At 32.6% G+C, this 16,112-nt stretch overlaps 1 protein-coding gene across 5 annotated transcripts in view; it reads left to right on the top strand.

Annotated features, from left to right (window-relative positions):
- LOC150088045 (gamma-aminobutyric acid receptor subunit beta-like) overlaps positions 1 to 16,112 on the top strand; it is an 863,205-nt gene that overhangs the window by 583,947 nt on the left and 263,146 nt on the right. For 3 of the 5 annotated variants that reach the window (XM_090369303.1, XM_090369307.1, XM_090369304.1), the window contains exon 8: positions 3,832 to 3,885. The exons of the other annotated variants lie outside the window; for them this stretch is intronic. In XM_090369303.1, coding sequence (XP_090225429.1) covers positions 3,832 to 3,885 — 54 coding nt within the window. The remainder of the gene's footprint in view (positions 1 to 3,831; positions 3,886 to 16,112) is intronic. 5 annotated transcript variants of the gene reach the window in all.

Genomic DNA, 16,112 nt, shown 5'->3' with positions numbered 1-16,112 from the left:
TGCGATACAATTATCCCCAACCATCGCTTCCCTTATCTCAGTTCGTTCTTGCAAAAACAGCATGACTTCTATCGTTACTTATCTGTCGTCACTAATCCCTCTTTGCAGTTTGTATCAGAGAATCTGAATAATCGACAGTTAGTTAAATTTACTGTGATATCTAGGACCTCCGACAAATACGTTTGGTACCCGAAACATAAATTAAAATTCTTCTGATACAATTATTGAATCACAATGTGGCATTACACCAGCGATGCGAGAACACATACACAAACTAGACCCTACAGGTCTACTTCCGCTACCAGTATGTCAAGTGTGACTAATTTTATCCTGCTTTTAGCACTAGTAAACTTGTTGTGAGTGGTGTTTTGAACACGGAATTTTTAAAATTTCCTCAAAGAAACAAATTCTTAGTGTTTGAGGATCTGGATAACGAGGTGACTAAACAAGCTGTCCATCTCGGCCATTCCACCGACGAAGGAGTTCATTCAACCAATCTCACATATTCTGGACTTTTGCGGGTACCTGTTAGTTACAATCGTTGTACTTTACATCGTGCACAAAAGGCTTGGAATCTTGTCAGGATGAGAGGAATTTTTATGGGCTATTTCCTACTTCACACCTTGGCAGAGTTGTCATTCTCGAGCGAAGGTTTCATGTCCTCACACTCTCCACGAAAACGGATTTTTGTTCTTCAAGAAAAACAGACCAACCGAGCATAGAATATTTGGCCCCCAGAATTATTTGAATCAGTGCAGTTATCAGGTATCATTCCATGTAAGTGACCGCTACTTTCAAAATTTTAATAATGCCACTTGCTTATAAAATATTATTTTTTAAAATATTTCCTTTCCAAAATATTATTTATCTGTTTCAACTACCGTATAATCAATTTATTTGGATTTACTTCGAAAAATGGTAGCACTACGAACGATATGTGTAAATATGTGTATTCTAAAATTGCATAATTAGCATTACTATTAATTTTAATATTTAAAAATATTCTGTCTCTAGAAATACCAAGTGATACTGGAATATTTCGTTTCGAATTTCATATTTAAATATGAAAGAGAATGTATGGTCTGACTATCATAGAATACTTAAATTAAAGGAATGCGTAATTTTTTCGGCGGAATTGTATCAATAAACAAATAGTAACTGTTATGTGTTTTATGTCATTTATATAATACAAGAATAACAAAACGTGTTGAAAGTTTAGTTCCATTACTGTGCTTTGTACGGAACACTCATTTTTCCATGAATGAAACTACACGTCCTACTAAGATTTAGCAATATGAATTTTATTGTAATTACGATATTTCACATGATTATCCCAAATATTACAAAAAAAAAACAAAAAAACAGATGCTTTTAATGTTTCTTTATATTATTCAAATTTATTCTTCGTATTCTGATAAACGTCTGCAACAAACTAAACAGTTTACGTAAAATGTCCTAAAACGTATTCCAAAGTTCCTGTTTTAAATTGTCTAAATGTATAAAATTATAAAATTATTTTCTTTACAGATCAATGATTTCATTTCTATCAGAGAAATAGCTACAGAATATTAACTATTCAAACAGAAATGCAACGTTTTTAATTCCTGATCTTACGAATCAGCACTTGTTTTCACTCTTTATATTTCTTTGTTCCTTATAAATTCCAAAATTTATTTCATAAATCTTAATATATGTTACTAGCTATACAATGCTGAATCATATATTAAGAATCCTAAGGACAGCTTAACATTTTACTTAACATATTTTTCACTTAATGTTCTGTTATCTACTGTCAATTTTAGTGATAATGCATAATCTTCTTAATTTCGGAAACTGCACCGTTTATCCTCTCTTTAACATCTTTTTCATACTTGTAATAACACTGGAAGTTTCATTGAATACTTCCTCCATTTAGAGAAACCGCTTCAACAACTCCTCTGCCTTTTTCATATTACCTGCATCATCTTGCCATTATAAAAATTATTGAGCATTAATATACTTCATGATTTAAAATAAACTAGTAGGACTTAAGTTTTATTTTATAGTTATCCGAACTTTTATAAAGAAAAGACAAAATACATTTTAGTAATGGCAACGGTCGTCATATTACAATGCTATCACTAAGTTTTTTTTCAGTATTGCGCAACGAATAAAAAGACTTCAATTTCCAGAAGTATTATGCCTTCTATTCGTAATGTGCGCAACCAATCTTACAATAGTTTTGGCTGTTGTTTACTCAGAAATAATCCCATCTTTTCATATCTAACAATGCAGAATACAGCGGTGGTATTAAACGATGACTTTTTTGGTAGAAAATCTGAAGATCTATTGCAAGAACTCATTTTGCTTATGGTCGAAAAATGCTTGGGTTTTGGTCTTCATATTCTATTTCATCGCCCTTGCTTTCTTTATAAAAAGTAATATGGAATTTAGTCTGTCAAGAACTTTAGAGTTTAGTTTCAAGGTAAGTCCATAAAACAGGGACTTAGCACTGTCTCGAAAGATTCTGACGGCCACAAATACTATTCGGGTTTTGCTCACATGCTAGCTGCTATAACATAAACTTATCAAAGATTTTACTCCATATTCAAATCATGTGTAATGGTTACATTACACGAGCCACCTGTAAAACGTACACATCTCCAGTTACTTCTGAATACGGTGCTGTTTCTTGTATTCTGTCTATCTTGTGAACTCCTCTGACCGTTTGGTCGTCCCGGAGTATAAACAGAAAATTTATTTTTTATTCTTTGATTCTCAATGACCCCTTTTCTTGAATATCAGATACCGCAACCGTTTAACAATATTTCTATTAGTGTCTAATGGAAATATTGTTAAATTGTAACTAGACACTAGTGTCAAGTAATTAGACAGTATTGTAACAATAATAGCGTCTTACTTGAAATCCATGGAAATTTCTCATTCTGAATTGGTCTTCACTACCTGGATCTCCTAAACAACTTCAGCATCTTTTTTAAACAGTTTCGGCTGTTTTTTTCGGATTCTCAACGAAAAAAGTCGCGCGCGCACACCTTGTTCATTGAATTATTAAAATTCTAAAGGCAACACATTTAAGTATATTATATTATCACTTCAGCCAAACGAAATAAAAAGATGCAACGCAACACCACTTCCTAAGCTGCAGCACTGAATATTGTTCAGTTCATTGAGCAGAGATATCAGATTATCTCCCTTTTCCCTGTGTTAACAAGAATGAATCACTTATAATTAATATGAGACATGCATTTACCATACTCTGTTTTATACTCAGTTTAATGTTTATTAAAAATAAAGTGAAACAGCGTTTTTGCAATTGCATATTTGAAACTGTTTCTAACAAGCATAGATCAGTGTTGTGGAAATCTTTCTTCTGGAATTCTTAAAAATATCTATCTCTGCACGTGTTGTATATAAGTGCATACAAAACAAAAGACTACACACACATGATACATAAAAACACCTTTAAAGCTTACTTTTTTGTGTTTTCTTTTTTGAGAAATTCGATTCACAGTAAAACATTTCAGAATGCATTTCATTATTCTAAAAGATATTGCATACCAGCTGATGTACACTTCATTTAACCCTCTTTTATTCAACGAATCCGATGTAAAATTAAATATTGATATTCAGCTCATGGCTTTATAAGTTTATATATGTTTCCAAATAAAGGCATGGTCCTGAAATGACCTTTTTTTTTCTTAGTCATTTTTCGATCTTTTCAGTTGAATCTTTTAACTACTAATTATGACTTCGAAAAAAGTTTTCCTGACACTGATAATCTTATGTCGCTCCAATTACTGCATTCATTTCGATTTCCTTTTTTCTTGGCAGCTTGAATCTAATTCACATCTTCCAGTTTGCCAGCTACATCTGCGTGCTCCAAAGGTATGCAATATTGTTTTGCTCACTTGCGTTTAAAATTCATGGGTAATTTTAACCTGTAGCAGATTTAAAATTTTAGAGTGTTGATAAGTTGTTTTATTCAAATGAGTGCATATCACTTAGATATGGAACAAATAGCACATGGTCTATCTATAGCAGTGTTTCTCAAACGCTGGTTCTCGTGCAGGCGGTGGTTACGAATGATAATTTCCGGTTTGCAATTACTATAATCTTAATTCTGAATTCATTTGAAATATTCGAAATCTGAATATTATGACACTGAAAACCACAAATAGATATGCGCACAAAACGTTCAGGGGAACTAAAGCCTTTGAGAAGCATTGATATATAGTTTCCCAAACAACATAAACAGATTAATTACACTTAGGCAAGCAAAATGAAATAGTACATCTATAGCTTAACAGTTATTTCTCCTAACAAACTAGATTTATAAAAACAATTTCAGTTAAGAAATCAGGAATTTATATATAAATTAGCACAATTATAAAGATCTTTAGTTAGGTATTACAAGACGTAGAGTTATTTCCAGTTCATAAATAAAGATAAGTATGCAGATTTTGTTGACTGTGCAAGTGACATTTTCATGTTTTCTGCTTAAGTCATTGTGTGCTATTTGTGTGAATGTTTCAAATTGCATTTATGTTGACTGACATTTTTATAAGAAATCAAGAATTATAACAGAATAGTTCAATATATTTCAAACAAATTGGATCATCAGTTTCTGGAACCGTGACGCTTATCCTGTAAATGGAAAATTACATTGCTTTCATAAACTGAAAAGAATAAATTTAAAAGGAAATCAGGTAAACTTTCTGGTTTGCGTGGTGGTTCCAATCTCTGTCAATTGGAATGAAACATGTATATTCCAATTGGCAGCGATTAAATATGTACATGCAATATATAAAATTTATGTGCTATACATATTTAAAAACCTCTTCTTATAGAACAGTCTTCTGATTGCTCTTCATTTCAAACTCAATTAAATATTACTCCTAGAACAACGCTGAGTTAAAAACTGTTTCAGTACAATGTCTTTTATTGGATAACATTCCTCCACGAGCTTTACAAGTGGTTTTGATGGCACATATAAACCTATATAGATACTATATATACAAATTTATCTTATATACAGGATAAAAGTAACATTAATCTACATCATATATGAAAAATAATTCGTTTTTTTAAAGAAATTCATTCATATTTGGTAACTAGTATATGTACAAGACTGAATCTGTTTGCATCATATAATTTCTGTTTAACCTTCGCCTTAACCACTAATCACAAAGAATTAATTGTCGGTATTCTTACATTCCCTGTATACCGAAAAAATTTTTTTTTCTTAAATAATGAAATACAGAAAGGATGCCATAATGTAATACTAATGCCATTTGTTTTACAATTGTACATTATCCTTTATAGTTACTGGCCAAACTTTTACCAGCAATAGTAGTAGGTAATATATAATTACCGACTGGTATTGGTCAGGAATTGTACATTATACTGCACTACTTCAACGATAATCATTACTGGTCAACTATCGACCAGTAACGATTGCAGTCAGAACGCAAATGATGGCTTAAATTTTAAAATGCCAGCGTTCGGTAGATTTAATAAGCTATATTAAAATTACGTTGGCTCTCAAAATTTGACTATATATATAACCATTGGTATATTAACTCATATATAGGCATATGAGCTTATATTATGATTTATTAGCTATATATTTTTGCACAAAATTCGAGCAGGCTTCCAACGTTTTACAAAAATTAAAAAAAAAAAAAAAAAACAGAGCCTGAAAAAATAGTACACAAATGGCTTATTTGTAAACTCTTTTTAAAATTTCATACTTATGAATATATTGTACTATTCTGTTTGTCTTAAATACCAAGTTTAACTAAAATTACACACATTTAAATTTTAAATATTATACATTAACTTAATGTATAATATTTAAGTCAAAATATGATATTACATATTTGCGTAAAGTTTATTATCAAGTTCTACACAGTAATATTTCCTAATATATTCAGATAAAATATCTTTTATATAATTTCAGTTTATGCTATTTTGTAAGTTAATCGTAAATCAGGCAATTGGCACAGTAGCACTTCAGTTAAAAAGATAAAGTTCCAAAGAAATTTATTTTGAAATGAATGAAAATTTAATTTATAAAATTATCCTATGTACAAATCCCAAGAAGGAAAACTTTTTGAAATACAGTAATTTATTAGAGTCAGTTTGAAAATAAAAGTCAAAAGGATAAAATGCAACACAGCAACGTGATTATTAAATTCAACACGATTCCTTACATCAATAATTTTTATTATGAAAAATAGTCATTCAATTATTAAATCCAGAAAAGATACTTGAACAACTATCTTGACCAAGTACCAGAAAAAAAGCACTACTAATAAAGCAGATTTATGTTACCAGTGATTGTCCCGATAGCTTTTGCATGAATTGATAAATTTATAATATAATACATATAGCTATCAAATTGTTATAGTAGAATTAGAAGGAAAACAAGATTCGTCGCTCTGCTAGGAAGACCATTTCCGTAATGATGTGTAAAACCTTTATGGGAAATTAGTGGCAGTGCAGCTCTCAGGTAATTTTAATATTATGGGTTAACAATTTGATCAATTACCTTCTTCATTAATATGGGCAAGCACATTAATTTAGCTTTAAAATGATATTATTTGTGAATATTAACACCTAGTGACGACATTAACTCAAAGGAATGAAACCACTTTGTAAATGATGTAATTGAAAATAATGTTGAGCTGTTCACTACTGCGACTGGCTTTTTGGGCGGTAACCTATTAGTAATTACCAATAAAGGAATTTAAACTCCTTCGATGCCATTATATTCTAAATCGAGATATGAAATTCTGTCGCTCAGTATCGGTGGATAGAGCTGACCATATTTTTATTTGAAAATTAGAGAAATGTCTGATATTCTAAAGACATGTAAATTTTTGAAGTCATGCTGCTGCAAAGATCTACTTAAATTAATTTATAAAAAAATAATGAGCCTCTAGAGCATCTTAAGTAACCTTAAGATGTTCTAGTAGCTCATTAAATCGGAATTAAAGTAAAAAGACAAACGCAGCAAATTATATTTAATAAAACAATATAAGAAGTTACAATTTTCATAAATCCACGTGAAATATAGAAATCGTTCTGCGCGTCGCTTTTTTATTTATTTAATTTTATTTATTTTTTTTTAGAAAAGTAGAACTCTTATTCATGAAACAGTTACGCCTATTAATGAAATCAAATCTTGTTTCATCCGAAATACACATACATCTTGGGATTTTTCTGAAATTAATATGATGATAGCTATAGACTGGTAAGGTATAATAAGGAAATTATAGTCAAAACTGCTTTTTAATCTGAAGAAAACTAGGTCGTCTTGTTTCTGAAATATGCCTTGCTATTTAACGAAGCGTTCAAGTGACTTCATGAGTTTACAGAATTTTTACAATAGAGTCTATACATTATTTTGAATGTGTTTGCTTTTAGAGCAACATAATTATAGTTGCTCGATTAAATTATTAAGCTATGATAAGTTAAGAAAAACTCTAAATATAGTACTTTTTTTTCCGGGAAAATAATAAGAAATCGCTTGTAATATTAATTTTGCTATAGATTTTGTAGCCACACAAATATCCTATTGTATATATTTTTTGGTAATTAAATAGTAGTTTATTCCTATTTCGTAGGATAATCTTACTGATTTCTGAACTGTAATAATATTTTATTCATTCCATTTCTCTCATTTTAATAATAACTCTTCCCTACTTTTTTGAACGTTAGTGATGTTTCTATATAGTTCAATTAGATATCATAATTTTACAGTGATATTTAAACAATGATAAGAAAGAAAAAATCTATCTTAATATAAAAGTTATGAAATTTTTTTTCTCGAATTTAACACTAGCCATAATTTATCTTTTGCTATTTTAAAAGAAAATGTTTTAAACTTAATTATAGTACACATTAAATTAGTTTAGCGATACTCATAAAAGCTATAAATATTAAACAAGATAAACACTACTGAATATAATACACTCACAGCCTATAAACAAAGGCTGAACAACGATGTAACGGTATGAGATATTACATGATATCAAGGATATATGACATTTTCAAGATTTCCATCAAGTTGTTATATAGTCGTGTCTCAACAAAATTCCCTTACATTGATGTACACTACCCTAGAAAAGGTAGCAGAACACAATATTGTTTGGAAAAAATACAAGTTAGATTCACGTTTAGCTATAATGGCATCATTAAAGTGTTGTAGAAAACTTGACACCATTTCCTTGTAGCAAACGGCAGAATTTATGGTCAATCTCCCTGTAGTGCACTCGTCAGTTCAGCTGTAGAAGAGGAACATACTGCCCAATGGGAGCATGGCGTTTCTTGGTAACTTTGCCATGAAACGCCGTGCCTTCATCCAGAATTTCAGTTCATTCCAAAAGTTTCAATCAAATTCAGGTCAGGAATGGTCAGATCGGTGCTTGTCAAGTGAGCTGTGGGACTTTTGGGCTTAGTTTTCCTGAAACGAGGTTTTTAAACTGCTCGTGTAGGGAATGGAACACTATCGTGCCGTAACATGGAGGACAAATTTCAAAAGAACTTTCAGAGTAGGGGCACCGTGGAATTGTACATGAAGTGTTGTACAACTGACTTGATTTTTCAGGCGAGGGGACCAATGACTCGCGACCGAACCATGAGAAACATTCCCACGCTATGGCCACTCCTCCATTGAATTTCATTGTGGGAGGATGTCTTGGAAATATCTTCAGATATGTTATTTCCCATATATTTTTCATAACCGAATACAACTGTCTGATGAGAATGATGAACTAAACAAAATAGCAAACGACGTCTAACGTTCATTGATGTTTATTTTCATGGCAGCACTACGTCATGAAAGCCCATGCCTTGTTTATTATATATTCGCTTTTCCTGTTTTGCATACATATCGTTCGCACCGCTCACTATTAGAACGAGTGTTCCAATACTTTTAATAGGGCAGTGTACATAAATATTTCAGATTGTGGAAGCATCTTCCGGCATTTTTTGTTTTACTAAAACACTGCAAGATATTATACTCTGAAATAAGTTATCATATTCCAGTGAGGTTACTGTTAATAAAATCATGGCTCAGATAAACGACCTTGCCCTTAACAAATGTCTTTTACCGTTTTGTTCCCAATTATCAGATGGTAGGTGTTTACACGGATTTTCTACTGAAATCAGAATACCTGTGCTCATCTGTACATATGATTTGCAGATTAAGGAATAAGAACACAATTTCTTAAAACTGTGCAGATCAAACTGAACATCTTCATTAAATTATAATAATATCCTAAAAAAACAAAACAAGATAAATTATATATTCAGCTGGCCAAATTAATTAAAGTAATACGCTTAAGTGATTGAAAATGTAATATGAAGAAAGCTTATTAAAGTCACTAAACTTATCATTTTAATTTAAAAATGATTTACGAATATTTAAAATGTTGTAAACATTATTTTATCGTGATTTCATTTTGTGTATCAGAATATTGTATTGTAAATGTTTTTGATTGTATTTAAAAAAATAATATGGTATATGTATGTACAGTTTCTGAGTGTACATTTGGGGATTCAATGATTTTAAAGTACTTTGTTTTTGTCATATATATGTTTAAATAAAACCAAACCAAAGAATCCCTTTAATGGCTTCTTGAAGCTCTTTATGATAATTAAAAAAAATGAATATTTATAAAGTGTAAAATAATGATATTTGTATAATTTGTAATAGAGAAATGCTTATAATATAAATGTATATCATGTATACTTAAAGCAATATTTTAACTTATTCTATAAATTTTATGAAAATAAATAATAGATGAATCTTTTGGTTTTAGTCAGATAACAAGTTTAACATGAAAATAAAATGGCTAGACGAAATTTTCTGAAACATTTCGTTTTGGGTATTGGGATAGGATAAGAAAACAGATTAAAATATCTTTATCTAATTTAAAGACAAACAAAATTACATGCATAATATCTATATGAAATACTTAAAAGCAATAGTCAGTTTATAGTGTTGCGGTTTGTATACTAACATTATTTAGTTATAATGTAAGACAAACTTCCTTGTTAAGATATAATTAGTGGTATTCCTATTCACAATAAGCAAAACCTTAATTTTAAACGCTTATATTAGTGAACATATTAGAATTTCCTATAAATTGCAATTCTCATTTAAATTTTCATTTGAGGTACAATATTATATAATTTTATGGCATGTTATGCTTCTGATGGTTTTTCACATTAAAATATTATTTATAGCTACTAAAAAAGAGAACCAGGAAGAGATAATACAAAATATCATCTTTTTAATAACCTTAATACTGTTCATAGCTTAAAATTTAGAGTACTTATACTATTTTCATTTTGCTTTTATACTTTTTGAGATAAAAAAAAAAAACAAAGGCAGCACACAACTCCTTATTTTGACGGGATAACATGGTATAGAACTGATAACGTCGCGAAACAACCCAAATGTATGTCAAAATTTCCGATCTGCTTAAAATCTATAATAATAAGAAATTATATTCATTAGAATTAAATTAGTTTCTTATAATATTAATTTAATAGTAAATGAATTTAATTAATGAGTTGAGTATAGTAGATTTCCTTAATTTGATAAATACATTTTCCGTTAATAGCTGTGATAGTTTCGGAATCGATAGGTTCAGGGGCAGCCCACGATTTTCTAAGAGATGAATTAAGCAGTTAAAGGGGTGGGAACTGTAGTGTTTCGGACAAACAATAAGCTTTAATCATTATGTAGCAGTAAAAGAAAAAAAATCCACATTGTTTTGATCACAGAGGGCTATAGCCCCTACCTTGGACAGCCCCTGAATATAGTTAGCTTACTGCACAAAGCGGCATGCCTGAAAGTGTAAGACTGCCATAAATCCAATTCGAGTAAAAGTCCAGTGACATTGTGATTGAGATGGTCTCAGTCAATGGTCACTTAAGTTATTAATACAAGGCTCTTATATTATCTGAAATATGAATCGTAATAACCAAGTACAAATAATTACTAGTCAAGATTCGTTTAATCTTTAAGATTTAAATAATTACTAGTTAATATTTGTTTATGTTTAACTTTAATAATGATTCAGGTCATACTCACTAAATGGCAAATACAAAAAATTCTAACCGAATTCTCATTCACTGCATTAAGTAAAATTCTAGTAGCTTATCTCTATATTTCTTAGCATATTTTTTTCTGTATAGCATAGTTTTTCCTCCACTTTCATCAGACTTAGGCTGCTATTATTACTCTTTCGTGTTTGATCATTACATTTTTAAAATGTGTCTTTTTTATTTTTTATCAAATGTCAACTTATTCTTGCTGAATTCGAAAGTTTTAATCACTCCAGTGTGCCCAATTTGTTGTCCATTTTATTAAGCTTAAGCTCTGAATTTCTGTTCTGAAAATTTTCTACACAAAACAAGAAAATAAATGCATAATTATTCCATTCACGAAACTTAAATACTGTTTTATATGGATTATTAACTGACCAAAAGTACACCAACTCCTCTATTCTGGGGAAGATTTTATGATGACTGCATGTATTGTATTTTATCTACAAAATACACCATCCCACTGAACCACGTTTCTTCTGCGTTGAAATACATGCGCATATACAGTTACATAATCGGTTATATCCATGAAACCATTGTACTTTGGAAATATCTTCATAACGTATATGAATAAATAATGGCCATTAGTCATTTGTGATGTTTTTCCCAATCACCAACACATAAAATCATGTTATCTGCGTATATTTTCATGGTAGTGTCAAACGCTGAAAAATTATTATTCCAAAATACACTAGAAAGAATAGGTCTAGAATGGGTGTCCTTTAGGACATCTCTGGGAACGCTGATTTTTTTTTTTACATTTTAGCTCATTTTAAAACTACCTTATAATCTATCTCCATTTAACTATAGCGTAATAAATTTGTGCTAAACCTCCACGCTAACAACGAGTGGGGAGATGTATGAATGATATAAAAGTAATGGAGCAGTTATAATACGAAGTAAAATCGCAAAATTAAGCCTCCAATGTTTTATTTTCAAAAGTTATTTTGCAATCAGAGGGATATTCTGACTTTTTAGTAAGACAGTGTGAAAAAACGTGTGAAAACTCGAGTGGATGTTCAAGAATTTATCTCCCAAAGTTTAATAAGATTTTCGAAACTGCTGCACGGATGTAACATGATCTGGTAAACCACTGTTGACATAATGCTGAAATAATCTCATTATTGTTAAGCAAATGCTTTCCTTCAAGGTGTCGCGTAAGGTGAGGACACAGATAAAGCAAACATTTACACAGTGAACTGAAGGTACTAAATCAGACTGCATGGGTGACGTTCTAAAGCGTTCTATAGTCTGTTCCAACCAATCTCTTATAAATTACACAATACGAGTTGTATATTTTCAATGAAGATATGACTCCATAATCAAATGTTAAAGTTATTTTTATATGGTATATCTCACAGCCATTAGAGTTAGGATTTTGGCAGAAATAGTGAAGCCTTGGCCTGCAAAATGGCGTGCATTACTTTTTTTGAAGAGTGTTTATTTAATTTTTTGTTCAATGGGGATCCAGGATGCCTTGACATCAAGGCTGTTTGCAGTGGTTCAGAAGATAAGAAATTCATCCACGTCTCGTTTCCTGTAATAGTTCACTCCTGGACATACAGTTGGAGGGTTTTTGAAGTTTACAGCTCAGGGAAAGAGAGTAATCCATACGCACACTTCCGCTTATTTGTCAACCTATTTTTGAAATTCGCTTTTATGGGCTTCCGCGGCTGAATTAGTCGGTCTAAAGCGTTAACAGCAAGGTTCCTTCAATCCGAAACTCGAGTTTTTCGTCCACTTATGCATGTATTTAAACATTCCTGCTTCACCAGAGTCATAATGCCTTTGTGGATATCTACAGTTTCTTGTGATTAGTCCATGACTTCTTGAACTTCTTTTGTATACGTGTCTAAGTAATTGACCATTTATAAAATATCATTTCACAATCACATATGAACGGAAGTCAATCAAATTTGTTTTATCTAATTTCTTTCATAGAATTCTATGAGTGTTCATTTTGCATTTCTGAACTTTTTTTTCAATTGCAAAATCATCTTTTAAAACTGTTATATTATGGTTACCTGAGAACAACCTAATTTATCCTTGTGTTAACAGTCAGTAAATTGGGCGTGTTCTCTGTTTGGTTTGCCTGAATAAAAAGAACCTTGCTATTTCTTGCATAAGATCGATTACTATTAATAATTTAGTGGAAAATTATATAAGAAATCTAGCTTATAATGCATCAGCCAAAAAACAACTGTCCAACTCACCCGTCTATCCAAGAATTTGTCTAGTCCTTGAAATTATTGACTACCCACTTCCACAACAACATATGGAAAGTTTATCCAACAATCAGCCATCCGCTGGCTGAAAGAAAATTTCGGCGAATTTCTGTCCTATCATTTGTGCAGTATCCGCAAGAGGAAGAATGCCAGCAACCTTGAGCTTACTCAATCCAGTCAAGGTCTTAAGCATCCCAATTAAATCTCCTCTCAGGTGTGTAGTCTTCAGACACTGCAATTTGAAGCTGTGGGCTTTCTCTGCAAGAGCACATTTTTCTCCTCTTCACCAATCTCAATGGGTGCAGAGAAGTGCCCTTCTCTGCACTCATTCCAGCAGATATATTCTTCATAAAATGAGGGCTCCAGACTTGTATACAGTACTCAAGATGCAGCCTAAGCATGGCCTTGTATAAAGGGATAATCACGACCTTATTCCTGCTAACGAAGTTCCTGTATATCATTGACAAAGTTCCATGAGCTGTTGTGGCAGTCTCTCTGCACTGTCTGCGCAGTAGCATAGTGATATCGTCACCGTCCTCCCCTAACCAGGTGGAAAAGGCCCATGTTCGAATCCTGTCGATGACGCGAGGGACTTTAATGGGTTTTTTTTTAACTCCGTGGCTGAGTTAGTCGGTCTCAGGCGTAGATAGTAAGGTTTTTCCCCTAGAAACTGGGTTTTTTTTTCGTCCAGCAAAACAGGCAAATCGACCAGAGAACACACGCAGTTTATAGACACAATACATAAAATGGGTATATGTAAGCGATTACGGGTGGGCCTAATATAATAAATAGTTTGAGTCTGTCTGCATTGCTCACTCCTAATATAATAGTTTGAGTCTGTCTGCATTGCTCACTCCTAATATAATAGTTTGAGTCTATCTACACTGCTCAGAAAAGTTCATATCTAACTGCACAATTACTCCCCAATTTTTTTCTCTTCCATTTTCCACTATTCGGATTATATTACCAGCAGTTGGAATGTTAACCTAGTATTACTGCCACCCATATGCCAGTACCTTGCATTTTTCAATATTAAACTTCAACTGCCATTTCTCGCCCATCGGCATAATTTTTGTAGATATCGTTGCAGTAGCTTATATCTGCAAACTTAGACATATACCTTGTCTTAGACATACGCGTTGTTGTGCAGATACTGGAGTGCCAGTTTCTGTGTAGCAATCAACAGTTCTAGGTAGCGTATAATGTTCAAAATATCCAAGCATATTATGCGCTTCAAACACTACCACCACCAAACCAAACCAGAACCGGGATAAACACCCCCTATCAGAAAACATCCATCGAAATTTCATGGTGGAGAAGATACATTCTGACAGGAAGCACTTTCTGGACAGTTTCTATACCTAAATACGTCCAATGGGATGAAACAACGCTGTATAACGAGATTAGTCACTCCACTTCAGCTTCTTCTACTGTCCTGGTGTCTATAAAAGTTCGGAACGACACCATATCAGTCACCATTTTGCACTAGTAATGTGTATAGCTTGACCGCCTAGATAATAACTCTGGGACGAAGTTTACATAAATGGAATCGCCCAACTAGGTACGTTACGAATAAGCAGGGTAATAATATTTGTGAACTTTCGGTTTGTATTTCGCACAAAAATGAGTAGAAGCTTCTCATACCACTGATGCAAAACACTCCTAAAATTCCAATGTGGAATATCCTCTTTCGCGACTGTCGTAGTGCTCAAGCTATTTTCTAAGCGGTCAAACTAGAGCTGCCCTACCACTGAACCCAAGGCTACACAGCTCCTTGCGGTTGGTTGCCGAACTGGTTCTGCTTTCCTTTGGCCTCTTTCATCTGCTTCGTAATTGTTTTCCGGGAACGATATTCATGAAGCACGAAATACCCTCTTTATGGTTCACTGAACCCGTTCCTTCAGTTTGTGCGGCTGATAGGAAAAAAAAAAAAGTCTAAATGTTGCGACCTTTTTGGTTTGAGATATCACCTGAAGTTTTCTGTTTTTGAGTATTGTCCACTGTAGTGAATTTTGGAATCGTATTCGGAAGAGTCACAGGGGCGGGCACAGAAAGTTACTCATGTGGCATCCAACATCGATCACATGGTGAAAGCTTGTATCACATAGTGCCGTTCAACGTATTGCTGCCCGAGTATCACATTTATGTTGGTATATTTAAAGCGATACGCATTGGCGGAGGACTATTGGCACAGTACACAATATCAGTATAGACTTGTCCGAATACTTTTAGTCATGTAGTGTATACGGAATTATATTAAAGTAAGGTGAAAAGGCATGCAACAGCCGGTTATGGCACTGTGTGAGAAAGGAAGAGAAGAAACCATTCAGGAAGCTATGAATATGAAAGTAATAGGTAAAATGTAAGAGAAACTAGAATATACACTGATAGCTAAGTTAGAGCCCTTGCGGGTTACACAGCAGAACAGTGCACAAAAGTCATGAATTTGAATCCATCAATGATAGAAGAAATTTTATGGGCTTTTTCATGAAGTAGCTACGGTAGTTTGTCTCAGCAGAGATGTATGTATGTTTATATGCGCTCGGTTTGCTGTTTTCATCCAGTAAACAGTAAACCGACCAAACAATACACGCAGTTACAGACGCAATACGTTGAACTCATAGCCTTAGTTGCTTTGGCACTTGGGCGCCTCCGTAGCCAGGTGGGTAGGAGCAGCAGTGCATAGCACGCGCTTCTTTATTAGACCGGGGTTCGTGCCCACCAAATACGGAGATGACAAAAGGTCAGGGAATGACCACTGCATAT

This window comes from Mastigoproctus giganteus, chromosome 3 (assembly GCF_048544385.1).
Source record: "Mastigoproctus giganteus isolate SK-2022 chromosome 3, ASM4854438v1, whole genome shotgun sequence".
Classification (NCBI taxonomy): Eukaryota; Metazoa; Arthropoda; class Arachnida; order Uropygi; family Thelyphonidae; genus Mastigoproctus; species Mastigoproctus giganteus.
The sequence above is the reverse complement of the archived record's forward strand: the minus strand, read 5'-3'. Positions and strand labels throughout refer to the sequence as shown.